Source organism: Elephas maximus, chromosome 12 (assembly GCF_024166365.1).
Source record: "Elephas maximus indicus isolate mEleMax1 chromosome 12, mEleMax1 primary haplotype, whole genome shotgun sequence".
Classification (NCBI taxonomy): domain Eukaryota; kingdom Metazoa; phylum Chordata; class Mammalia; order Proboscidea; family Elephantidae; genus Elephas; species Elephas maximus.
In genome coordinates, this window is record NC_064830.1 from 59,197,284 (window position 1) to 59,223,422 (window position 26,139).

Here is a 26,139-nt window from a genome sequence, read left to right on the forward strand (position 1 = left end):
TGAGAATCCTGACTACCTACTCCAGGAACAGCCTGGGGACCCTCCCACCTCCTGCTGGGGCTGGGACCCCGGGCCGGCCCCCAGGGACCTGGGGGGCGGCAGCACAAGCCCAGTGGAAGTTGAGCGGCGTCTGGTCACCGTCCTCCAGGTTGGGATCATAGGATTGGCTCCCGTCCAGCACCAGGTCCCGCGTGTCTGACCACACGCGGTATGAGCCGCCCTCGATGATGGGCACCAGGCGCTCAGGGACCACTGTAACGTTAGCCTGGATGCTGCGTGCAAGTGGCGTATCCCCAAATGACACCATGAACACAAAACAGTAGTGGCCCACAGGCAGCGCCAGCCGGGGCACCACCAGCTGCGGCCGGCTCACATCTACACCAGGCAGTGCCAGGCGGGTGGCGTGCCCAGGCCGCCGGCAGCTGGTGGCACGGTACACCTCCCAGCGGTACTCAGTCTGGTAGGTGACACAGCCACGCAGGTCGACGTGAGCCTCCAGGTAATTGCGCTGGGAGCGGCGCATCAACACCTGTGGGGGCAGGGCCACGTCCACTTCAGGTTCCTCGCAGGCCAGCACATGCACTGTCACCGCAGCCTGTGCCACAAAGAAGCTGACCAGGTTGGACGCGTTCACCTGTACACGGTAGTCCCCGGGCTGCAGGTAGATGTGGGTAGCCCAGGGCTCTGCTGTTGCCTGCACCGGGGCCCCATCCCCGAAGTCCCAGTGGAAGACCACACGCCGTGGGCTGGGACTGGTGGAGGCTTCAAAGCGGGCTGAGCGGTTGCTGAAGCAGTGGCCACTGCGCAGGACCACGTGCTGGATGACATCCTGCACCTCGAGCCACCGTGTGAGGTTGATGCCGCCCAGCTCATTGAAGGCACGCACCTGGACCTCAAGCAGCCCTGCAGCCACAGGTGTGTAGGTGACGTCGCGGCCTGACAGAATAACCAGTGAGTCGCCTTGCACCTTCTGCAGTGAGAAGTACCAGGCATACTGGACGCGGGAGCCACGCTGCACACGGGCTGTGAAGTTCTGCTCGGCACCAGTGAGTACACCTGGTGCGCAACAGTGAGGCATCCACAGCCCACCCACAGCCTCCAGCACGGCCACGTGCACCTGCGCCTGCACCCGGCTCACATGGTTCTCAGCCTGCACACTCACCACGTAGTCCCCAGCGTGTGGGAAGCTGCGTGAGAAGTGTGGTCCGGTAAGCAGCTCAGGGTCAGCCCCACCCACCTGCAGTCGCAGTACTACACCCAAGCCAGCAGCCAGCAGCACCTGGAAGTCCACTGACTGCCCGGGCTCCACCACCTTGCTGCTGGCCCACAGCACCAGGCCCGCCACTGGCTCCTCCACTGTGAGGTTGTGCGTGGCCACTGCCCAGCTGACCGCATTGGAGGCATTGAGTTGGACAGAGAAGGTGCCAGCCTCAGGGAAGACCACGGCCACGTGCTGGCCCTGCAGCCTGTGGCCCCCTGGCACTGCCCAACTCCAGCTCACGTTGGTGCCAGCAGCCAGCTGGCCGCAGAAAGGTACACTGGAGCCAGCCACCACAAAACTGCAGTCTGGCTCACCAGCCCGGATGCCGAGGCCTGCAACAGGCACCTGCACTGCCACCCTGACGGTGGCAATGACTGCACCCAGCGCGTTCTCAGCCACGACTCTGACCAGGTGCAGACCAGGGCTGGTGAAGGCGTGGGTAGTGGCCGGCCCCAAGGTCACCCAGCGCAGCCCCCCCTCCAGGCCCCAGGTGAACGTGACACCACTGCCACCTGTGAGTTCGGCAGCCAGGGTGATGCTCTCATTGATGGCAGCCGGGTTGGGGATGGCAACCACAGTCAGCACCCCCACAGGATTCACAAAGTGCAGGGTGCAGTTGGCCATGGCACTGCCCAGCATGTTGGTGGCCCGCAGCTGGACATGGTAGGTGCCAGGCTCAAGCACAGTCAGTGAAAAGACCCTGCCAGTGGCAGCCAGTATGGGGCCCCCGTCCCGCTGGGCGGTCCAGCTGTAGGAGATATTGGTGCCATCCCGGACCGTGGCCTGGAGCTGCAATGTGTGGTTGGTGGGGAAGCAGCCAGCACCACCCACCACCTGCAGCCCTTCAATGTGCTGCAGCACATAGACGAAGATGCTGTCCTGCACAGCACCCACCGCATTCTCGGCCGTGACGATGATGTTGAAGGTGCCCACCGAGCGGAAGGTGTAGGAGATGGTGGAGCCCCCAGGGATGGGGGTGCAGCGGTCACAAAGTACCCAGGAGTAGCGTGCATCACTGCCCGCTTCCAACGTGGTGCTGAAGCTGACGCTGCCATTGAGGGGCACCACTGTACGGCTGGCATTGACACGGAGCCCCTGCACCCTCTGCACCACCGTCACATTCAGCCAGGCCTCGCCAAGGCTTACCTCATTCCAGCCAGCCACCCTAACGGTGAAGGTGCCCGCACAGTTGTAGGCATGGGTGACAGCGGAGCCCTCGAGTTGCCCACCATCCCCCAGCTCCCAGAGGTATCTAGCAGGGCTGCCACGGCCTGCGACACCAAATAGGTAGGGCTGCTGTGCCTCCAGCACGTGTGAGCCATTGACCCTGATGCCTGTGAGCACCACAGGCTCCTGCACCTCCACCACTGCCGAGTCGTTGCCAGCTGAGACGTTGTTGGACACGGTGACTGTCACCAGGTAGGAGCCAGCCTCCTGGTAAGTATGGGCAGCCTCGGGGCCCCCAAGGCGGGTGGCAGCATCCTCAGTGCCCCAGTCCCAGACATAACGGTAGGGGAAGGAGGGCCAGGTGTGCGCCTCCAGCCGGGCCACATCCCCGAGCTGCACGAACTGCCTCTCAGGCCACAGCGTGACGTTGCCAAGCTCGGGCTCCACACAAATGCTCGTGAAGTAGTGCGCCTTGTTGGTGCGGCTTGACAGCACCAGGGCCAGCGGAAAGGTGCCAGTGCCTGTGAAATTGTGTGTAACCACCGGGCTCCCATAGACGGTGGCATTTGGTGAGCCGTCCCCGAAAGTCCATTCAAAGACATAGTGGGTGGGGTCCCCGGTGACATGGGCTGCCAGCAGGGCATCAGGCTGTGCAGGGATGCAGCCCACGGGTTCAATGTGCAGCACCTCCAGGAGGAAGACATGCATAGGCAGGCTTTGTGCCAGGCGGCCAGCAGGGCTGGCTGCTGTCACGGTCACGGTGCAGTTCTGCGCCTGCAGGTACACGTGCTCCACGGTGGACTTGGGCCCTGACAGGACCGTGCCGTCGCCCATGTCAAAGATCCAGGTGATGTTGTCGCCTGCCTCCAGCACGGCACTGACCTGCATGAGCACGCCCTGCTCCACAGCCGGGCCAAGGCGCACACTCAGGCCACGGGGCTCCTCGAGGACGTGGATGTTGGCCTGCGCTGCCACGTGGCTCACTGCATTGTCAGCCTCCAGGCGGACACGGTACACGCCCCTCGCAGCATACGTGTGGTTGATGGCTGGTTCCCTCTGCGGTCCGATGGGGTAGCTGTCCCCAAAGTCCCATGTGTACAGGACGCCCCCAGGCAAGGGCGAGGGCAGCGGGAAGAAGGTGACGGGCCGGCCGACCACCAGGACACAGGTGCTCATCCCCACAGCCAGGGTGGGCAGGGCAGTGCGCACATGGATGGGCATCTGCTGTGTCAGGTTCTCAAAGGCATTGGACACAAGCAGGGTTAAGTTGTAATCACCTGTAGGGACAGCCCATGGGGCGGTGGTGAGGGGCCGCCTCCCCTACCTGCTGGGAGGACAGCCTGTGGGGTGGTGGTAAGGGGCTGCCTCCCCCACCGACCATGCAGCAGGGAGTGGGGGCAGCCCCGGTGGGGGGACAGCAGCCCCACCCTCACCTGGGGTGGCGTAGGTGTGCGTGGCATTGTGCTCCACCAGCACCTGGGCCACCGTGGGCTCCAGGACCGGGAAGGACTCATTGTATGGAGGCTTGAACTGGCCGAGCGCCTGCTCTCCATCCCCGAAGGTCCACCTGGCAGAGCGCAGGTGGTGGTCGGCAGGTGGAGGCCACTGGACCTCAGCCACAGCCTGTCCCAACTCACCCTCCTCAGCGCCTCCGTGGCCTCCCTGGCCCTGCCCACTTACAGGAAGGCCACCTCGACAGCTGAGTCTACCAGCACGCCAGCTGTCAGCGCCAACGTGGCATTCTGGGGCAGCACAGCTGGCACCGCTGACACTCGAAGCCCCCGCATCCGGTTCATGCGGTCCACGGTGACGTTGTAGTTGACGGTGACGTTGCTCACGTGGTTGGAGGCTGTCAGCTGCAGGGACAGGCATCATTGAGTGCCAACCCTCAGCGGCAGAGAGGACAGCTAGGGTGCCTAGCTGCACCCCCACACACTGCCCCCCAGCCACCACGGGGTCCCCAGGAGCAGAGCTGAAGCAGAACTGGAGGCAGACACAAGGCCCCCAATGACCACACACCCCCACCTACCGAAAGCTTGAATATGGCAGCGCTCTGGTAGATGACGTTAAAGACAACATTGTGGAAGGTCAGCGACTGCTTGTCATCGATAGTCCACCGGAAAACCACGTCTGAGCCGGCCTCCACCGAGGGGCTATACCTCTGCAGGCAGAGCACCGGAGGGCCAGGTCAGAGGACCAAGCCGGAGTCTGCACAAGATCAACGCCCACCCAGCCCACACCGCCACCCAGACACCATGATGACACGAAGAAGGGAGGCCACAGGCTGGGCCTTATCTTGAGCCTTAGCTTGCAGCCTCCAGCAGCAGCCTTAGTGACGCCCCTGACCTCTCTGTGCCTCGGTTTCCCCACCTGTAAAATAGGCTTAGAACCAGTGAGTCAACCTGTCAGATTCTTTCCAGACCTCCTGCTGTCGTTTGGGAAGTGAGGGCCTCACACAACTAGTGTGGATGGATGCCCACATGGGTCACCTAGTGGGCTGGACGTGATCACACAGGGCAAGTTCCAGGGGGTTCGGGGTAGGCCCTGGGCGTGGGTCAGGGGAGGTTCCAGGGGCTTGGGGGAGGCCCTGTGTGGGGGTCAGGGAGGTCCGGGGCCCTGCACCCCGACTTACCACCAGAACACCCTGCAGCACACGGGACTCGGGGCTGGGTGTGGCGCGGAGGCCACGCACAGGCTCTTCAGCCATCACACGCAGGCTGAGGCGGGCTTGGCTAACACTGTTTTCGGCTACGACCTCCACAATATGCTCGCCTTCACAAAGCCCAGGTAGCACCAGCACCGAGAACAGCATGCTGTTGGCCTCATGGGGGCACCCAGGTGCCAGGGCATCCAGCACAGCGGGGCAGGCAGGCTCGAAGGATGCGCTAGCATTGCCCCCACGCCAGCGGGCCATGGCTGTGGTGTTGGCACCAGCGTCCACCGCAAGTACCAAGGCTGAGCGGTTGGTGGGCACGTAGAGGCGGCCATCAAGGGCGGCAGGGTGGACAACGCGCAGCCCAGCCACAGGGGAGGCCACAGAGAAGCTGCAGGACAGGTTGTGTGTGGACACACCGTTGCTCACTGTGGCCTGGACCTTGTAGTGCCCAGGATGTCGAAGCCCAGGTTTGGGGCTCAGACCCAGCAGGGGGGTAAGACGCTCTGTGGCCCCAAGCAGCCGCAGTGCACAGGCAGGGCCAACTGGGGCCTCCTCCAGCTGGGTGGGCAGGTGGGTCAGCCATTCTGAGGCATTGGCCAAGAGGTAGGGGGCCTCGGGGGCAGGGGGGCCTTGGGCAGGGGGACAGTGCAGGAAGGTGCCTGGGCCAGCGTCATGCTGCAGGGCCAAGAGGTCACCGGGGAGCAGGGGCGTGTCCTGGTCTTGGAAGGCGATCTGTGGAGAGAAGGCGGGGCTGCAGTGTGTCCTCACTGGGCTGCTAGGTGGGCGGGGCCATGGAGGGAACACCAGCTGAGGGGTGCCAATCTTGGGTTTCAGCACTTGATAGTCACCCCTACACTCAAACACACATCACGGGGCCCCTCCTGTGTGACCAGGTGTTCTGCACCGTGTGTGGACAGAATGGCCACAAACGGACATGCACAAGCTCTGAGAGGAGCCACGGGGGAGATGGGCGGAGAGAGGACGTGGGTCAGATAGGTGCTTCCCTGGGTAGGAAGGGCCCTCCAAGGGACACTCCGGCCAAGACTTGAAGGGAGAAGCCAGAACACAGAGAGGGGAAGAGGGTCCCCTGAGGTGGCCAAGCACATGCAAAGGCCGTGGGGCAGCACTTTTGTGCTGGGGACATGCAAGGTAGCTGGCACCTTGCGGGTACTGCCAAGGCCAGGGGTACACAGCATGGACACGGGGCCCAGTGGGCTGAGAGGGAGATGGGGGCTGATGGAGGGAAGTGACGGGGACAACGGGAGGGGGATGACTGGGGAGATGGGGCCAAGGGGGAAGATAGGGGCTGAGGAGAAAGGCATGGATTTTATCTGCTTGGTGGGGAGACCCTGGGCCTGGGGAGCTGAGGGGAGGTAGGGGTATGCAGGCCGGGACACACACCAAGTACCACAGCGGGCGGGGACACACACCAAGTACCGCAGGAGAACACACACTGAATACCACGGGGGTACACACACACACTGAGTACTGCAGGGGGGATACACACCAAATACTGCAGGGGACACATACGCTGAGTACCATGGGGACACAGACACTGAATACAGTGAGGGGGGGGAACGACCAAGTACCAAGTACTGCAGGGAGAGGACACCGAGTACCACTGGGGAGACACAGACTGAGTACCCCGAGTATCATGCGGGGGGACACACACCCAGTACTGTGTGGGAGGCCCTGCAGGCACAGACAGGAGAAACTCCTTCCACAGCACATAGGCAGCCCCAGAGAGCCTGAGCCCTGGCCAGGACCCACTGACGCAGGCCCGAGGGTGCCTGGGCGTGTCCAGCGGTATGCAGATGTTGGCCACAGGGCACCAGCTTCCCTCTGGCATGCACGAGGGAGCTGGCACAGTGCCGTTGTCCAGGGACCTGCTCTTGGGCTCGCTGCTATTTTCGGGAGCCCCTACAAGAAGGAAGGGGGTGCCAGGGCCCCAGCTCACTAACAGGCCACAGTCTAGAGTGCCAAGTACATCCCAACAAGCCTAGCCCTCATGACACCAGCACACCATGAGTGCCTCCTTGTGATAGCTGCCCGACTCCCTCACCTGTCCTGCCCACCCCCACACCAACCCCAACCCTGTGCCCACCACCCGCTGGATACCAGTTAGGGGCTAAGGGAAGACATGAGAGGAGCACCCCAGGCCCACGGTTTCCACCTGCGCTGCCTGCGGGCCGGAACACCTGCAGCCGCAGCTGGGCAGGCCGCTCGAGCGCCTGGGTCCCAAACTCAGCTGCAGTCAGAAAGGCCTCATGCCTCAGGCTGAGACCAGGGAACACCATTACCTGTGGGTGGGGGGGGGTACACTCAGCTCAAAGACTCTGGTACCTATCTACCCCACCCAAACCCCAGGGCCTGCTGCTGCGAGGGAAGGAAAGTGACCCTGAGGAAGGACAGGGCAGTGGAGCCGGCTGTGCTCTGCCTTCCAAACCCTCTGGACTCCCCAGAGTGTCCACACTGGGCTTGTTTGGCTTCAGTTAGGCCCCAAGAGAACAGCCCGGGGGTTGGCCTACCTCCACAGGCTCCTGAGGGGCTGCGAGGGCCTCCTGCTGCACCAGGGGACTCAAGGGTCCCTGCAGGTCCCCAATAGGCGCTCCCATGAGGACATTCTCCGCATCCCACACGGGGCCTGGGGGTGGAGTGTGCAGTGAAGGTAGGTGTCCAGGCAAGGCAGCGTGGGCCTTGCCCGTGCTGGATCTGTACCACCCGCAATGGCCGTCATGGGCTCAGTGAGCGTCTAGGAGTGAGGGCAGGATGGGGTTGGGGCAGTGGGATGGTGGGGCAGAATCGCGGCTGGGATCAGGGTCAGCAGAGCAGGGTGGGGTGGCTGTCTAGGCCCTGGGGTAGCCCCAGCACCCCCTCATGCATACCCCCGGGCTGCAGCTCGCAGACGTAGCTGTGTGGTGCCGAGCACAGGTCTGTGTTGCACTGGCCAGCGGGCCCGAGCCGCACACAGTGCTCAGCTGTGGCGGGGTGCGGCTCCCCAGGCAGCCAGTTCTGGCAGCTCTCCAGGCTGAAGGCCTCACCACGTGGGGCACTGCCCGCCTCCACCTCAGCCCCCTCCATGGCCGAGAAGCCAATCCACACATCCAGGCTCCTGTGGGCAGATGGGCGGTAGGCAGGGGCACCCAGGTCCATGATGGTGCCCCCTGTCCTCCTGCCCTTTGGTTGCATGCACCCACAGGAGGCCTGGCAGGTGCACCCCGTCACCATCCCCCATTCCAGATGGGGACCTGGAGAGCAAAACCTGCAAACCCAACTCAACCACCACGCCCATGAGGCCAGGAGGCCAAGCCAAGGGCTCCTCGTGGGAGTTCACGTCAGAGCAGACCACAGGCCCCAAACCAGGGGTCCCCAGACCCACCACTCACCCTGCGGGGGCTCCTGGGTCCAACCTTGGGGACCAAGACAGCCTCACATCAGCCCCTGAGTAGGCTGCCCACCACAGTTCTGCCAGCTTGGAAGCCCCTCCAAGAGGCCAAGCTTGAGGACAAGTGCAGGGGCAGGTGCAGGTGTAGATGTAGGTGAAGGTGTGGACACAGGTGTAGATGTAGACTATAGACACAGATGCAAGTGCATGGGCAGGGGTAGGGGCAGCGGGTGTACACACTGAGTGTGGGGTGGTGGTCAGAGCCAGCTCGGGGGAGGAAACACCCAGCTCCAGCGCAAGGACAGCACCTGGTCACGTGGGAGATGAGGAAGCGCTGGACGGCAGGGCTGTCCACCATGGCGAGGGCAGCCCCAGCCCAGGCCCGGCACTGCTCCTGTGCCTGCACCCAGGCCGCCTTCTCTGCCACAAGGCGGTAGCAGTGCCCGTTGCCAGGGAAGATCTCCGTGTCCGAGGGGCAGAGGGGGTGAACCACTGGGGTCACAAGCAGAGAACGGGACATAAGCATGTGGCACTGGCTGGGGAGCCCTCACCTGGGGTGAGGAGACTGCCTGATCTCCCAGCAAAGTGGGGGTTACACGGGGTTCTGGAGGGCCTGGCGGAGGGAGAGACAGCAGGAGAGGAAGGGGTTCCCAGGGTCCGAGCTGGGAGGGTCCTGGGGGTCCAGGAGGGGAAAGAGACTGGGTATGCCCTAAGGTCCAGTGTGTAGGGAAGGCAGGGGTTCTGGAGGCCCAGCGGGTTGTGGGGGTGCCCACACCTCGGGCTGGCTCCTCATCCAGGGCTATGATGCTGTAGGTGGCTGCAAGGCTTGTACCGCCCCGATTTCGGACGCTGAGTTGGAGGCTCTGGTTGCTGCGCACGGGGGATGGGCACAGGAGCTGCAGGGCAGCAGGGGCTGCCTCCACCCACACCTCAGTGGCCAGCTGGGCTGAGGCGGCCCCAAGGGCCAACCGGGCAGTCACCCAATAGCGCCCAGGCAGCAGATAGCGGTGCGTGGCGGCTGCCCCAGTGATATCCACCTTGGGGGAGCCATCGCCGAAGTCCCAGCAAGTAGAGTCAATGGGCAGGGGGGCAGTCACACGGAAGGCTGCTTGGTGACCAGTGGCCAGGGCCCCAAGGGGCCCCTCCAGAGCGGCCCCTGGGGTGGCAGGAAAGACATGGGGGAGCACGGTGGGGCCCCCACAAGTGAGGGGCAGCAGGGCGCCAGAACAGAGGGGCAGGCAGGCTGCAGAGGCGTTGGAGGGCTGGGCCGCCCCGCACAGACACAGGCCCTGCTCAGAGAGCCCTGCAAGGGCCTGGCCCGCTGTGAAGCAGAAGGCACCACAGGCCTCAGGAGCCAGCGGGCCTTCATGGGCCACCGAGAAGACCACCAGAGCCACAGTACCCGAGCTGTTGTCAGGGAGGCAGGCAACATACTCCTCACCTGGAGGGGTAGGCAGGGCCGGGGACTGGGCTTGTGACACCCCAAACCACAACCCCCACCACCTCCTGCCCATGCTGCAACCTCTGCTGCCTCTGAGCCAGGCCTGCCAGTCCTGGATCCCAGATCAGACCCTTCCCGGCAGGGCTGTTTCAGGCCGGGGCATGGCGGGGACTTCTCTCACTTCAGCACCCCAACCCAGATCTCCCCTGACGCACTCCTGTCACTTTCACAACCCCCACCCCCAGTTTATTCTCCATCTGTAACTCTACCACACACATCTGTCCCTGGGTCCATACCTGCAAACCCAAACCGGGACCTTGAGGGGCACACTGCACCTGTCTAGTCACTGCCTGGCCCCAGGTCCTGCCTCAGCTGCCCACTCACACTCACCACAGCTGCTGTCCAGGAAGGGGACACTGAGCAGGGGCCGACCAGTGAGGGGGCCTGGCCCGGCACACATGGGCCCCTCAAGCTGCCCCAGGCGCACCCCCTGTGCCTCTGCCCAGCGCGGCAGCCAGGCCAGGCCACAGTCACACTCGAGCGGATTCCCGCTCAGGTCTCTGCAGAGGGGGGCAGTGCTGCACTCAGGGACGCTGGGGGCTGCACCAGGCCTGGGAACCCCCTGGCAGGATGCTGCCTCCCCTCACCCACAGTCCTGGAGGAGGATCCCAGCAGGCAGGCCCCCACCCAGGGTCCAGTCTCAAATTTGGGGTGGGGGGGTACGGAGACTGAGCAGGTGGGTGGGGGAGAACCAAGCACATCGACAACCACCACATAACCCCAGACTCACACATCACTTAGGTTAAGTAAATTAGCAAATGTTCCTTCTTCTAACGTAGAAATCTTGTTGTTGCTTATGTCCCTGGAAGGAAGGGGGGATCAAGCAGGTCAGATGGAAGCCCCCAGAACCACGATGGGGCTGGAGCCACCCCTGCTCACCCCCATCTGTGGTCCCATCACCACCGGGGGTACTCACAGCTCCGTCAGTGCTGAGAGGTTCGCCAGGAGCCCCGTGTCCAGCGCCCGGAGGAGGTTGTGGGAGACGTCTCTGGGGAGCAAGGTAGCCGTGGTCAGCGCTGGGGCAGAGCTATTCTGGGCCTCCCCAAGAACACTGTGCCCCGAGCTGCAGCCCCCACCCTGAGCTCCCCAACCTGGGGCCAGGAGGGGCCCATCCTGAGGGAGGACCCAAATGATGGCTCATCTGGGGAAACCAAGGCAGGAGAGGGCTGGGACCCCTCAGCATTCTGCACCCCATCGCACAGACAGCCACATGGGAGACTCGTCAGCTCCTTGGCACCTGGATGGGCATGGCCCCAGTCCAGCAGGGTAGTCCCACCAGGACTCTCCCCATCGAGCCCTGATGGTTCCGAGGGCACCAGGCAGCCTGAGGTCTCTGGGGCCGGGGGCCATACGTGCAGGAAGCCTGCCAGGCCCCACAATGGCCAGGGCCTGGCATACACAGCCGTCCACACACAGGCCCACCCAGCCCTCACTGTTCCTGAGATGCAGGAGCAAAAGGAATAAACAGGAGGGCCCCGCTGGATAAACCTAGCATGGCAGTGGTGGGGTCCCATGTTAAACCCCAGTTAGATCAACAAGATAATTTGAAGGTTCATCTGGAAGCTTAAGGGAGCAAAAATGGACCAGAAACGTTTCTAAAGGAATTTACAGTATTTTAAACTGAGCTACAAGTGTTGGGGAGGTGGACTGACCAGTAGAAGAGAAGGACCCTCCAAAAACACACTCTGACCCCACAGGAGCCGCATAACGTGGACAGGACAGGTGTGTGATGGCGCATAGCTCCAGGCCCCAGAGTTAGTCAGACATCAATAAACATTTAAGACCAGAGATGACAATAAAACCAAAAAGCACTAAAAATATAAGAGAATTTATACTTGCACACGTTCCTATCCCGGAGATGGGGAGGGTTACAATACAATAGTGTCTAACTAAGAGCAGAAACGAAGTATCAAAGACTAATAGTCCTACAGATTCAACTCCTTGAAAACCTGTAACTTCTACCCAAAATACCAAAAATAAAATGAGAAACTACAAATTGCAAAAAGTACTAGCAACTGAGAAACAGAGTAAGGGTCAACAATATCCTACACACTGCTCCAAAACGAAAAGACCATGCTTATTTAAAAAAAAAAAAAAAAAAAAGGCTAGCAACAAAAACGAGCAATTAACAGAAGAAATATGGTCATGGTCAAACACACACACACATATATAGAAATATAAAAATATAAATAGTCAATCGAAGACATAAGTACCAGTAAAAACAGCACCGGGACAGCACTTGTTAGCTGCCAAAGCTGCGAAGGTTTTAAAAGCCTTAACACTGGTGAGCCGGTGTTACTGCTGCTCTTACAACCTGGCACCAGTATTGAAACCCTTTCAAATGTGCACATTCCACCCCCAGAAGATTTATTCCAAAAGAAAAAATTGTGTGAATAAACATGTATATACTAGGATGCCCATCCCAAAACCATAAAAGGAAAAAACACAAAAACGCACGTCAAAAAACCTGGCTGTTCTACTGACTTGGCTGTTCCTCCTCCATGCAGACGTGGAAAAGGCAGCTTACGCAGCCCAGTGCAGGGAAACAGAAACAAGGAGCTGTACTCCTGCCCTTAAGTAACACTTGTTTCCTCTACTTTCTGATTTTTCTGGGATTAGCACACATTTTGACTAAAGAGGGCAGGCAGGTGGTAGAGCTGTCCCCGCATTGGTTCCTTGCGGCCCCGCACTCTGCTGCTGCCCTCTTTCCTTTCCCTCCGGCCTCTAAGCACCCAGAAAACACTGGTGTTCAAGGTCACCCACTCTAGGGCATCTCAGCCCCATGTATTCCTGAGCCCCAGCGGGGACACACGGACCCGTGGACACCCACCCCCCTCGCCCCTCAAACTCCACACTAGACTCTTGGGCAGGCTCAGGGAGCCCATGCCCAGAGCACTGGCTCCAGGAACTCCGGGAGCAAGCAGATCTTTGGGGTCTCCTGGAAGGGTTACTCCTGCACCCCGTCCCAGCTGACCCTGCCGGGGTGCACAGATGTCCAGCTCCTCCACCCCTTCCCCATACACTGAGACAAAGATACACAGTCTCCTCAGCAGGACCCTTCCCCTCTGCGCCCAACGACAGGTGGACCCCCAGCCGAGCAGATGCGTCCACACTATCCCCGGAGGGCAGCATTTCCCCAGCACCCCAGCCTGATTTCCCACCTTTGGTCAATCAGAATGCCCTGTAGTACAACGCTGTGAGAAACTTCAGTCAGGCCCAAGTAGGGGTTTCCCAGTGACTAAAACAATGGAGCCCTGGTGGCGCAGTGGTTAAGAGCTTGGCTGCTAACCAAAAGGTCAGCAGTTCAAATCCACCAGCCACTCCTTGGAAACCCTATAGGGGCAGTTCTACTCTGTCCTATAGGATCCTTATTGAGTCGGAATTGACTTGATGGCAACGGATTTGGTTTTTTTGTTTAAAGTGACAATGACCGTGGAAACTGCCTTTGAGGAAAAACGAGGCTTCGGGGCCCGGAAGAAGAATCAGGCTGCAGAGAAGCCAGTTGCCTTGGTGGGTCAGCCATAGGAGTTCCAGGTCCAGAGGAGGGGTAAGAGACAAGAGACAGGAGGACAGCCAGGTACAGGGTCCACCTGGCAACACCCCCCCCCACACCCTGCACCTGCTCTGTGTGGGCACAGGAGCACCAGGTGCCAGGGCAGAGGTCCCCAGCACAGGCTCTGAGAGACCAAGAGAGAAGAAAAAAACCTCTCTAAGATGCTTTCCACATCCCATTTTCTGGAAAACTCATCACGAGCAACAGCCACTGAGCGTCTACAGGTACCTGTGAACCAGGACTGGGTCCTGGTCATGCCTCAGTGCACTGGCCGCTGGCCGGAGCCCACACCAGTTTGTCAGGCCTCTCTGACCCCAGGGCTCCAGGCCACCCCCGACCGGATGGTTTCACCCTAAAGTCTAGCCCCACTGTGAGGCCTGGCAGCCCCCACCAAGGCACTTCCCTGACACACCCAGAGGCCTGACCACAGCCCTGGCACAGAAACAGCCACAGAGTGCCTGGGGCCTGCCATCCTAGCATTCACAGGCTGAGCAGTGGACCAGGACCGCAGGATGGACGTAGAGGCTGCACCACGTGCCAGAGCTCAGCCTGAGACTCCAGCCTGCCCCGGGGTGGGGACATCTACACGGGACAGGCCAGGGGTAATGGCGTCCACTGGGGGACAAGGGGAAGGTGCCTGGGAGAACACAAGAGACAGGGAATGCTGGAGGGAGCCACAGCGGTCAGCTGCAGGGAGACACTGGGGGGTTCTCGCCAATCCCATAGCCTACAGCTCCCAGGCCCACAGTGCCCCTTTCCCCATCTCCATCTGCTTCTGCCATTGCTGCTCTGGGGAGTGCCAAGACCTGGCCAGGAGGCCATGGGCCAGCCATCCTCCAGGTGACATCATCAAAGCCTGCTGTCCCGCTCCCACAGGTAGGAGGCCCCATGTCCTGCAGAGCCCAGGATAGGGGCACAGCCATCCCTGAAGTGCCTGGGCCAAGCAAGGCCATCCTCTGGGCCAGTGACAAGTCTACCAGCTGAACCCTCTGAGGCCTCTCCAAGGCCTGAGCCAGTAACTTTCAGGGACCCCACAGCCTGAGCTGGAGGGGAAGCAGGCCAGCTCAGGGTGGGGGTAACCTGTGGATGCACTTGCTAGAGAATAGGCATCTGGTGACAGCTGGACACACACTGCCATCCCCGGCCACCCCTACCCCACCCTGGGCACTCCTGCCCGTCCCAGGCACCCCTACCTCTCCCTGCGAACCTCTGCCTCACATGTCCCCCCACCCCTCCCCAGGCACCCCCACCCATCCCCGGGCATCCCCCCCAACCTATGTACCCTCACCCCACCCCAGGAACCCCTGCTCCACCTGTACCCCCACCCCACCTCAGGAACCCCCACTCCTCCCCAGGTACCCCCGCCCCACCTGAGCACCCCTTTTACCTGGGCACCACACAAGCAGGGTATTGCCTGCCATGCCCAGGTATTAATCTCATGCTCCAAGGGCACCCATGGGGAGCACCCAAGGGCAGGGCATGCCACACAGGGCTCATGCTGGCTCTGCCCCCTGCTCTTCATCTTCCTTCCCAAATCCCTTTCCGCCACTGGTCCAAGACAGGGACAACACAGTGCCCCACTAGTCACCAGGGAGCCCAGTCTGCTCCTCTCTGGGGGCCCCAACTTCCCCTGCCTTCCAGATTGATGTTCCCATGGGGAAAAGACACCTCAAGTCCCTGAGCCCACCACCACCAGGCTACGGCACCCTTCTCCCCAAGGAGGTGTAACCAGGGCTCATGTCCCTCGCGTGCACCCCCCATTCACTGACCTCAATCTTCCCACTCCAAGCAGGAAGGAGGGGAGGGCCCCCAAGCCTACCCCATCAGGTGGGCAACAGCTCTTCCTGCAAGCCCACACAGGGCGCTGGCCTGTGTCCCAACAGCCACTCAAACCCTAGGTTGGGCAGAGTGGCACGAGAGAAGCGAGGCCCCCAAGGGTAGTCTCGGGGTATTGGCTTTTGCCCCCAGCTGGCTCTACTTGGCAGGGGGTGATGGGACAGTGGCTGATGGGAGCCTGGGGCATGTACCGGGGAAGGGCACATCAGGGGATACACAGTTGGGAAGGGGCCACGTGTTGGGGATGCATGGTGTCGGGGCGTGCATGTGTGTCAGGGGACGCATGTTAGGGTACGCAGAGCTGGAGGCAGGGTCAGCCCATACAGGCCAGCGGGCATTGACTGAGCCCAGGTGGCTCCAAAGACCGTCCCCATTGCAGAGTCCTGGACCCTGAGCAGCCTCAGTTTCCTCCTCTCCCAGCAGAGCCCCTGAGGAAACGTCGGCACATTCCAGACGTGTGTGGTCAGCGGCGCGGGCGGGTGCCAGCCCTGGCCTTACTCTGCATCCCCACCCCAGCGCTGGCCGCCACACCGGAAACAGACTGGGAGGCCGGGCTGTGGAGGCCCCAGCCTGCCGAATGTTATGTAACCAGCTCCTCTGGAGCCAGTCGTGCCTCCCCACTCTGGCAGGACAGGACAGCTGCCTCCTCCCTCTGGCAGGGGAAGGCATGGCTCCCACACGAGGCTCAGGGCTCCACATTGCCCCAGACCAGGCTGGAGACTGCATCCTCAGTCTCCCAGCTGGGGGTGGGCCAGCCTGTCTTCTCCCTGAAGGGCCCACAGACCCAAGCAACAGGGATGAGTCCCCTTCAGAGCAAGGCCCAGGAAAGGCAAGCAAGGCTACAGTGTCTATCTCTGGGCCCCTCAGAGCAGGGCGACCTGGGCAGAAGGACACAGCCCAGCCTCCCCAGATCTCACCCAGCCCAACACTCAGCTCTGCCTGCTGTTCCATTCCTGACCTGAGGCCACTGGAGCATGGGGTGCACAGGGGTGCAAGTGGCAGATGACAGTGCATTGGAGTGTACAGGAGTGTGCAGGGAAACATGGGGATGCATGGGGTGCACAGGAGTACACGGGGGCACACAGATAGGGTGCACAGGGGCACAAGGGGGTACACAGGGGTATATAGGCATACACGGGGGGTGCATGGGGTGTGCAGGTATACGTGGAGGTGCATGAGGTATACAGGGGTCCAAAGGGGTGCACTGGGTGTACAGGGGTTCACAGGCGTGCATGAGGTATACAGGGATGCATGGGGGTGCATGGGGTGTGCAGGGGTACCAGGGGTGCATGGAGTCTACAAGGGTACACAGGGAGTACAGGGTGGATAAGGGTACGTGGGGTGGATGTGGGTGAACAGAAGTACACGGGAAGCTCAGAGATGGATGGGTTACATGATGTGCATGGAGTGGGTCGGTGAACAAACGGTAGACGGGTATGCTGTGTGCACGGGATCCACGGGGTGGGTGGGGTGGCACATGGGGGGTATACATGGGTGCACCGGTGGGATTTCAACATGCCTCCAGCCTCCGGCATGTGAATCACCCCTTTCCCTGCCAAGGGGCTGGGCAGGCTCTGAGCCCAGCCACCAGCAGGATCCAGTTGGAATCCAATAAGTTCATTTTCTTTTCATTCCCTTTGCTTTTCATTCTTTCTATTTATGGCAAGCGAGGCTGGCTTTCCAGTTCCAGAAATGATCATGTTTAAATTAATTAATTCAAGTTTAAGAGCAAGTCAATTTGAAGACAAACATGAGAGTGTGCTACCCAGAAGAGCTGAGGCCCAGGGGAGCCCACTCCCCCTCAGCCCCCCAGAGGGAAGCTGGGGAGCAGGGGGTCCCAGCAGCAAGGATGCTGCATAGCCTGTCAGTGGGCAGGCAGTGGAGGAGGGCCCCCCAGTCCCAGGGCATCAGGACGGAGTCGAGCCCTCATTTTTGGGGCATCACCAGGGTTCCATCCATCCTCACAGAGCCCCCCCATAGGCACCAAGGCGCCCCACAGGGCTTCTGCACCCTCCAGTTGAGCTGGCACAGAGGAGCTACTGGGGGGTGTGGTGTGATGTCACCTACCCAGGGCCCCTGGAGATCCACTCACTGGCAGGGACAGGGAGGGGAGACAGGCCTTGGACTTGAAGGTCAGAGCTGAGGGGAATCCACACAGTGACCACTCCCCAAGTGATGATGGGGATGCAAAGACACCAAGCCAGGCAGCTAAGGGGTTTGTGAGGAAGGCCCCATCCAGGAGAGCCCTTTCCCAGGGCTGCAGCCCCCATCCACCTACAGTGGGGACCTGGGCCCCTCCAGGGCAAGGGTAGGAAGAGGACCAGCACCCACACAGGGCACTGACTCCGTGCCAGGCTCCTCTGGACCCCTTGATCACTTGCACTGCACTGCCCCTCATAGGCCCCGAGGGTGGGGCTAACTGTCCCCACCCTACAGATGGGAACGCAGAGGCTCGGGGCTGTGTGCCTCCCCCCCAAGCTCCTCAGCAGGGACCGGGTCTCCTGGCTCCGCACCTATTCCCTGACCCGCACTAGTGCCTCCCAGAAGTCTGCACAGCACCGCTCCAAGCCCCGTCCATCCCAGAGGGGACTGGGCGTGACTCCCTGCTCTTGCGCAGTCACCTCCACAGCCAGTGAGGCCAGCAGGCACGCACTGACTGTCGGGCATGTCCTGGGGTGGGGGCCAGCCGATTCTAGTCTGGGGGCTCAGGGACTCCACCTAGCTCCCCAGGCTCAGCCCCTGCACCTCCCCTGGGACAGAGCTCCGAGGTGCCTTTGGGTGAGGGGTGGCTAAAGTCAGGACCCCAACCTCGCAGACCCTGCTGCCTCTCTCTCCCTGGCGTCCAGGAACGAAAGGCCTCTCAGCAAGCCAGCTGCCAAGCCTTCTAGAGGAACGAGGCGTTCCGGAAAGAGGACGTGAGCCGCATTTTCCAGCTACCTCTCATTCCGCAGAGATGGCCACTCTCACCCACCACACGCAGCTACCCTAGGCCAGCTGGAGATGCATGGGGAAGCAGAACGTTTTCATTCCCAAGGTAGGCAAGCAGGGCCATCTGGACTCCCACTGCTGGCACTGGCCACTGCAGAGTGTTCCAGAAAGGGAAATGTGTGTCACCATCCAAAATGGCTCCCTCAGTTGAAACCAAATCCAGCATGGTCTCCCTCTGGAGCCAGGGTCTCCACTTCCCCCACCCCACTTGGCAGAGGCACTCCAGGGTGGGGGAGTGGAGGTAGCTGCAGAATCACCATCCTGAGGGAGCCTGAGGAGGGCCCCGCAGGGCCAGACCCCGTGTGGCAGCCACAGCCAAGGAGCTGCCCCAAAACGGCGGCCAGCAGCTAACCCAAGAGCAGAGCCAAAGCCCAGCAGCCGGGAAGGAGGGGCAGGCTCCAGCAGAAACCTGGGAGGAGATGCCTCAGGCTGGGCCTCTGGAAGGGAAACCGAAGGACTTGACTATGAGAACCAGGAGAAGGAAACCAAGTCACGCAGGTGAGGCACAACCTAAACTGAAAACTCTCCCCCATGCGTCCCCCAGTGCTTGTTGAGGCCAGCAGGTCCCTCCTCATGCTGTCAGGGACAGGTGCAACATCGTGGCACTGTTTATGTGTCTTAAAGTCACCGAGTCTGACTATGTCAGAAAACACACAAGCAAAAACCCAGATCAAACACAAAAGGGAAAGTGCCTGGCCTTGGGAAACCAACAGCGCCCCCGCCCCCCATGGCCCTGCTTGAAGGTACATCCGAGGCCACAGGGGAAGGAGGCAGAAGGCTTCCAGAAAGCCGGGCCTCCCTGTGCTGGGTTTTGAGGGTTCCTTTCTGAGGAACCAACACACTGTTTTCCATGTGGCTGCTCCAGTTTCCAGTCACCCCAGCAGTAGACGAGGGTTCCAAGTTCTCCACAACCTCGCCGACATTTGTTACTGCCCATTTTTTTGCTCACAGCCCTCCTAACAGGTGGGAAGTAGCATCTCATTGTGGTCTTGAGTTTGTCTTACTGTAGGGGCTTGCAGGTTACACAATGATGGAAGCTCTGCTGCCAATATTTCAAATACTAACAGGGTCACCCATTGTATTTCAGTACAGCTTCCAAACTGAGACAGATGAGGAAGGAAGGCCTGGTCATCTACTTCTGAAAATCAGCAACTGAAAACCCTATAGATCGTGACAGAATACTGTCCAATACAGTGCTAGAAAATGAGCCCCTTGGTTGGAAAGTGAAGGAGTCCTGTTGGCACAATGGTTAAGCACTCAGCTGCTAACCAAAAGGTTGGCAATTAGAACCCACACAGAGGCTCCATGAGAGAAAGGCCAGGTGATCTGCTCCTGTAAAGATTACAACCTAGCAAACACTATGGGACAGTTGTGCTCTGTCACATGAGGGCGCTATGAGCCCCACCCCCACCTGGACCACTTACCCTCAGCTCCCAGGAGACTCCTGAACAGGTTCTGAGTCTCAGCTTAAACACTGCCTGTGCTGGGTCCCTGCTGGCCAGCCCCTCCAAAGTGCCCTTCCCTGTCATCTGGGTCTGTGTCCTCAGATCCATGGGTGTGGTGGTTTAACACAGCCACCCCCATGACAACGGAGCTCCAGAGGGGCCAGACCTGGGACCAGCTGGGGCCTCCCCGACATCCGACACAGGATATGCTGTGGGGCTGAGTGGTAGCCTCAGGTCCCAGGACCCAGGGATGGGAAACAGGGGCTTGGGCTTCCTCTTCTGCCCACTGGCCCCCACAGAAGCTAAGCACAAAGCAGCTGCAGTCTAACATGTCACGCACACACCAAGCCCAGGAGTCTGCTCGGGCAAACCTTCCCTCGGATCACATCCCCACGCACAGACGGTACCCTGGGACCTCTCCCATCCTCCCCCACACGCTCCATTTAGGAGCACAGGCGGGAAAGGGCAAGGCCTCGGGGGCTCTCAGCCAACACAGACCCTGTTGTTGTTGTTTGGGTGTTGTCAAGTCAATTCTGACTCGGGGCGACCCCAAGCGACATAGCAGAACTGCCCCATGGGGTTTCCAAGGCTGCAATTTTTATGGGAGAATATTGCCTGTTGTTTTCTCCCTTAGAGTGGCTGGTGGGTTTGAACTGCCAACCTTTCGGGTAGCAGCTGAGTGCTTAACTGCTGCACCACCAGGGCTCCCTAACAGAGTCCCCAAGGCTCCAATATTTTAAACTGGTGAGCCAAGGAGCTGCTCAATCTCTGCTAGCAAACAGGACGAGGCCCAGGCAAGCCCCCGGCCATCACACGAGATGTGGCCTTCCAAAAGCCACCCAATTTGAAGCTGATCAACAGCCACACCAAGGGGGGTACAGCCCAGAACTTTCCTCAGCGAAGGACGGTCCCATTTCTGTGCTGTCCAGTACAGCGGCCACCAGTAACATGTGGACACTGAGTTGACACGTGGCTCATCACATGGCACAACTCTGGATCCGTCTACCAGTTTACAGGATATACAGAGGACAGAGGGATACCTCCAAGGGCACCACAGAGACGACAGCCCAGAGAACACGATCAGAAATCCAAACGCTATAGGAGCAAACTGCATGAGAAAGTGAGAAGGGCCAGGGAGGCCCAGCAGTTACCAGAGACCTGAAAGACATCAATAATTGCACTCTGTGGACCTCATTTGGGTCCTAATAAAAACTATTTTGAAAAATGAGGCAAATGTCCCTGGGTGGCACAAATGGTTTAGGTTGGTGGTTCGAACATACTCAGTGGCACCACAGAAGAAACATGCCTGGCAATCTACTTCTGCAAAGATTACATCCAAGAAAATCCTGTGGGGCAGTTCTACTCAGTCACACATGGGATCTCTTGAGTCAGAAAAACAAAATAACCAATAAAAATATGGCAAAAGGAAATCTGAACACACTGCACATGTAACACGTTAGGGACCACTGTCATAGGTGTAGCCCTGGTGCTGCAAATACCGTGTGACATTACAGAGGTGTGAGACAGGGTGCCTGTGATTTGGAGCAATGGATGCAGGATTAGATGAGCTTAGCTTAGCACCTCTTCTGCCCATTTGTACATGTGCTCAAATTCTGCACAAGTATAAAGCTGGGGGGCAGCGATATTTTGTCAAACAATGTCATTTTTTTCAAACCACCACCTCCCAGCAGCATCATTTAACCCAAAAAAGGCTGGGTGGTTGTGGTCTCAGGGCCCCAGCTGGTTCCACATGCTAAGGTCTGGTAGCCTGGAGTATACTGCGGGCCAGCTGTGGGCCTCCTGCAGGGTCAGGATGCCACTGTCCTGTGGCACCCCAGGCTGGCCAAGTAGCCTCAAATGGAGACATCCAGGACTGAGCCCCCCAGGTGGCTGTTGGGGTCACCCAGAAGGCAGGGCTCAGGGGCTCCTAAGCATACTGCCCGACTGGGAGGCACAGCAGTGCTCCTGACCTCTTCCTGAAGAAGGGGGTTTGCAGGGTGACGGGCACAAGGGTGGTGGCCTGGGAGACCAGTGGGGACCTTAACGCCTGCACCCAACGGCACGAGTTTCTCGTGCATTCCTCACCCCCTGCCCTCTGGAAACCTCCCTGAGGCAACCTGCAGTGTAATCCACTCAACACCGTCAAGTCTCCGACACTTCACCTTGCAGGGTCCCACGAAGCCCTTCCTCTAAAACCCAGGACCAGGGGCATAAGGGGGCTCACGCAAGCCACCACGAGGCCTGAGACTCAGCCCTCGCTGCAGGCCCCACCGGCCCCAGAGCCAGCTCTGCGCCAAGCGCTGGGAAGCAGCAGCTTCCAGCCCAGCAGAGAGACACGGTGGGAGAGGGCCAACCTCAACCTAAGTGTCGAGAACCAGGGGTGGGGCTGTTTATCTCCACAAAGACAGCCCATCTCCACAGAGACAGAGGACAGCAAACGCTCCAGCGGTTAGCGTGGTGACCCGGGGCCCTGGCTGCCCTGAGAGCCTACTTCCCTCCCACCCCAGAGCCCAGGACCCCCAGCAGTTCAAGGAAAGCACCCACCCCTATCCCAACACCTGCCCACCCACACTGGGGCAGCCCCAAGCCCCAAGCTCCTCTCAACACTGACCATCGGGATCCCCTATTTAAAGAGTGGCCACACACTAGAGTCATGTGGAGAACAGGTTACAATACCTGACACCTGGCTGATGGGACCTGGGGACATTAGGCTCCCAGGGCATTCCAGCCTGTGGCCAGGGAGCTGCTCAGAGCCTGGAGGTGCTTCTCGCTGCCTAGGGGCAATGGTCTGCAATTCCGTCCCCTGCCCCCTTTTCAATCCAACTCTGCATTCTATGCACCTCACAGGCACGAAGCCAGCCTTGTGCAGGGGTTGGGGGGCCAGGAGTGATAATGCCAGGCTCTAGGGTCTGACCCCAGACTCCCACCCCCACTCGGCCACTTACTGGCTGTGACACCCTGGGCAAAGTGCACCACCTCTCTGAGACTGTTCTTATCTGTAAAATGTGGGTGGTAACTGCACCTATGCCTTGGAAGATTATAAGGAGGAAGCAGCAGCAACAGTAACAAGTGCTGGGCTCAGGGCCCGCCCAGCTCGCAGCCATGAGCTTGATCAACACTGTTTGTCACCACGACTTCCAAAACGCAGACCTAACCATGTCTCTCCATCATTTTAAACCTGTCATGGCAAACCCCCTACCCATTGTGGCCAGGATAATGTTCTCCAGCTGGGCACCCTGAGCCCCTTCATGATCCCACCCTGCCCCCTACCTCCTCACACGGGAGGTGCACCCTAATATGTCCACTACCTGTCCAGCCGCAGGCCTTTTCCTCCCTTGAACTGGACCCTACCTCTTTCTCCTCTACAGGCATCAAGCCAATTCTTACACGTCCTTGCCCAGCCTCCTCCTCCGGAAAGCCTTCCCTGCTGCCCTAAGTCGGGGTCCCCACTTCACAGTTGCCTCCCCCGGGCTCACAGGTCCTGGGTATTCTTGTCCTCAGGCCACATTCCAATTAATCCCTAATTAGCGTTCCATGTTTGTCTCCCGCGGCGGCGGCCTCCTGCTCCCGCCCACGCCCACATCCCATACCGCAGCTGGTGTTTGTGGTGCCGCCGGGAGGGGGTTCCGTCCCCGGGGCCAGGCCTCGAACTGGGTGCGGCCGCGACCCAACGTTCCCTGATGTAGTCGGCCGACAACACTGCTCTGGAGCTTCGCCCTGAGGGAGGCCAGGCCCGCGCTCCAGTTTCCTTTCCCGAGGCCGGGAACACGCCCACGCCCTGCGAGCCCGCCAGGCATCTCCTCCCGCGCCCAGCGAGCGGCCTCGTTCCCGGTACCCCGAGTGCCCGGTCCCCGGCCGGTCACGGCAATGCTCGGGCCCAGGCCCCACGTCGTCCGGCACCATGGCAACCGCCCCCGCCGGTACTCACAGCGCGGTGGCTTCGGCGGGGATGCGCAGGGCGGGCCCGAGCGTCTGCAGCCCGCGGCCCGAGCAGTTGACGCGGCAGGCAGCGCCGGGCGCCGGGCCGCAGAGGCAGGGGGGCGCGCACGGCCCGCAACCACGCCCGGGGCCCCCCGCCAGCGCCCCGAGCCACAGGCCCAGGCCCAGGGCGAGCGCAAGACGGGCGGGCGGAATCATCAGGGCACTGCACGCATGGCCGCCGCCCGGGCCGGGGAGGCCGCGGCTCAGGCGGGACCGCCAGCCGGCATGAGCGCGGCGGATCGGCGGCGGCCGGCCTGGCTGTTGGGACAGCGGCGGCGTTCGGCCAGGCAGCGATTGGGATCCGCCGCCCGCTCGCTCGCTCGCGCTGCACTGCGGGCCGCCGCGCTGCTCCTCCTCCGGCAGCGCGGGCGGGGTGGGGGCGGGGCGCCAAGCCTCCACCCCCTGCGCTACAGTGCGTGCGTGCCGCTGCGCAGCTCCTTCTCCCGGCGGCCTGAGCGGGCGGCCTGGGCGGGGCGTTCGGAGGGCGGGGCGCCATCACGTTCCACCTGTGCTGCACCGCGTGCTGCCCCGGTGCTCCGCCTACTAGCGATGAGAGGCGAGGCGTGTCTAGGTCCCGCCCCACGCTGGGACTGCCCAGGGAGGGGTTGATAGGGGCTCCAGAGGGTCGGAGCGCCCTCAGGCTCCGTCCTTTCCACTGCAGTGCCGTCACCAACGCGGGCTCCTCCCATCTTGGGCAGGGCGAGGGGGGAGGGGGGAATAGAATGTGGGCGGGGTGTCGGAGGCTCCGCCCTTCGCCCGGCCGGATCGGCCTCCTCCTCCCGTGGCGCGGGCTCCGCCCCCTCGCCGTAGCGTCTGTCGCGGGGCGGGGTGACCCCGCCCTTCCCCCTTTGGTTCTCTTTCTCCGCGTCCGGTCCATTTCCGCGCACTGTCGTTAGCGCCCCATACTCTGCAGGCTTGACAATCACGGAAGTGAAACATAGCAATAAGAACCTATGTTTTGTGGCCCCTAGAGTCTCTGTCCGTCTCCATCAACGCCGTGTCCAAGCGCCTAGCACACAGTAAGCGCTCAATAAATACGTAAAGAGGAGCTCCGGCACAGCGCTGGAAAGGTGGGCTGTTTGTCCCGGCTGTCGCGAACGAGGACAGGGACGACCGAGAGGCGAGGTCACGCACAGGTGGAACTCACCTGGTGCGGCGGCCTGCTGAACGGGTGTTAGGAGGCCGCGTCTGCGCGCAGTTCTGCTACGACCTTCTCCATCCCGTGGCCTTTTCACCGGGGCTTTTGTTTCTCTGGGTACACGTGTAGGAGTTAATTAGAAAATAGCACATGTGATGGAATTCAAGCCGTACAACATGGGTGTATGACAACATTATGCTGAGTGAAAGAAGCCCGTCACGAAGAAACCACATAGTGAATGGGTCTGTTGCTGATGACCTGGACCCAGTAGTGTGTGCTGAGTGGAGGGGGTGGTAGACAGGCAGATGCCAGGGGATGAGTGAGAAGGCGTGGACGTGGCATCTGGCCCATGTCCGGAGTAAGCAAATCCGTAGAGACAGAAAGTAGGTTTGTGGTTGCCAGGGCTGGGGAAGGGGGGATGGGGGTGCTAACTGCTCATGGGTGTGGGTTTCTTTTTGTGTTGATAAAAATTATCCAGAACTAGATAGTGGTGATGGTTGTACAACCTTGTGAATATGCTAAGAACCACTGTACACTTTTTAAAAGGATGAGTTTTATGGTATGTGAATTATATCTCAATAAAAAATAAATAACTTTTTAATGAATTCAAGCCAAAGTTGTTTTTTTTTTTAATTGTACTTTGGATGAAGGTTTACAGAACAAAGTAGCTTCTCATTAAACAGTACACATACTGTTTTATGATATTGGTTAACAACTGCATGATATGTCAACACTCTCCCTTCTCGACCTTGGGCTCCCCATTACCAGTCAAGCCAAAGTTTTTAAAGAAAAAACTGGACAATGCCCCTTCTCCCCATTATGTCAACTCAGAGTTTATTGTGGGGTCTCCTTATTTGCGTGTCTGCTGTGCAATCACGGGTGGGCTCCTTCTGCCAAACTTGTCCCCGCAGTGCCATAGGCCCTGCTAAGGACTTGGGCTTCTTCCCCAGCATGGTGACTGCATTGACATCAAGTCCTGCCTGGCCACTGCCCCTTGTTGGCTCCCTAAGGCCTCCACCAGGCTACCCACCAGCCTTTTTTGTTCCCTGGGACCTGCCTCATGTCCCCAGGCCACTTTCTGGAAGCCTGTCTCCTCTGCATGGCCCTGCTATTGGGCCATGACCATTGGGCCTAAGTAGACACCTTGCCTAAGCTGGCTGATTGAGTCCTTCTCCCAAGAGCCTGGATGGAGGCTGAGTCAGCACTCTGAGGGGGCCAGACTCCTATG

General features: G+C 60.3%; 1 protein-coding gene across 4 annotated transcripts in view; it reads right to left on the reverse strand.

Annotated features, from left to right (window-relative positions):
- The window catches only part of PKD1 (polycystin 1, transient receptor potential channel interacting), a 40,047-nt gene extending 15,841 nt beyond the window's left edge, over window positions 1–24,206 (reverse strand). For 3 of the 4 annotated variants that reach the window (XM_049905131.1, XM_049905129.1, XM_049905128.1), the window contains exons 1-15: window positions 23,721–24,149; window positions 10,887–10,958; window positions 10,701–10,772; window positions 10,301–10,470; window positions 9,245–9,910; window positions 8,778–8,961; window positions 7,970–8,196; window positions 7,613–7,728; window positions 7,258–7,384; window positions 6,757–7,004; window positions 5,061–5,816; window positions 4,458–4,589; window positions 4,109–4,284; window positions 3,862–3,995; window positions 89–3,705 (exon numbers count right to left, since the gene is read on the reverse strand). In XM_049905131.1, the coding sequence (XP_049761088.1) occupies window positions 89–3,705; window positions 3,862–3,995; window positions 4,109–4,284; window positions 4,458–4,589; window positions 5,061–5,816; window positions 6,757–7,004; window positions 7,258–7,384; window positions 7,613–7,728; window positions 7,970–8,196; window positions 8,778–8,961; window positions 9,245–9,910; window positions 10,301–10,470; window positions 10,701–10,772; window positions 10,887–10,958; window positions 23,721–23,929 (6,906 nt within the window). In that variant the 5' untranslated portion in view covers window positions 23,930–24,149. Of the gene's footprint in view, window positions 1–88; window positions 3,706–3,861; window positions 3,996–4,108; window positions 4,285–4,457; window positions 4,590–5,060; window positions 5,817–6,756; window positions 7,005–7,257; window positions 7,385–7,612; window positions 7,729–7,969; window positions 8,197–8,777; window positions 8,962–9,244; window positions 9,911–10,300; window positions 10,471–10,700; window positions 10,773–10,886; window positions 10,959–23,720 lie in introns of all 4 variants that reach the window. The other variant, XM_049905127.1, reaches the window with a different exon arrangement.
- Window positions 24,207–26,139: the final 1,933 nt, after the last annotated feature.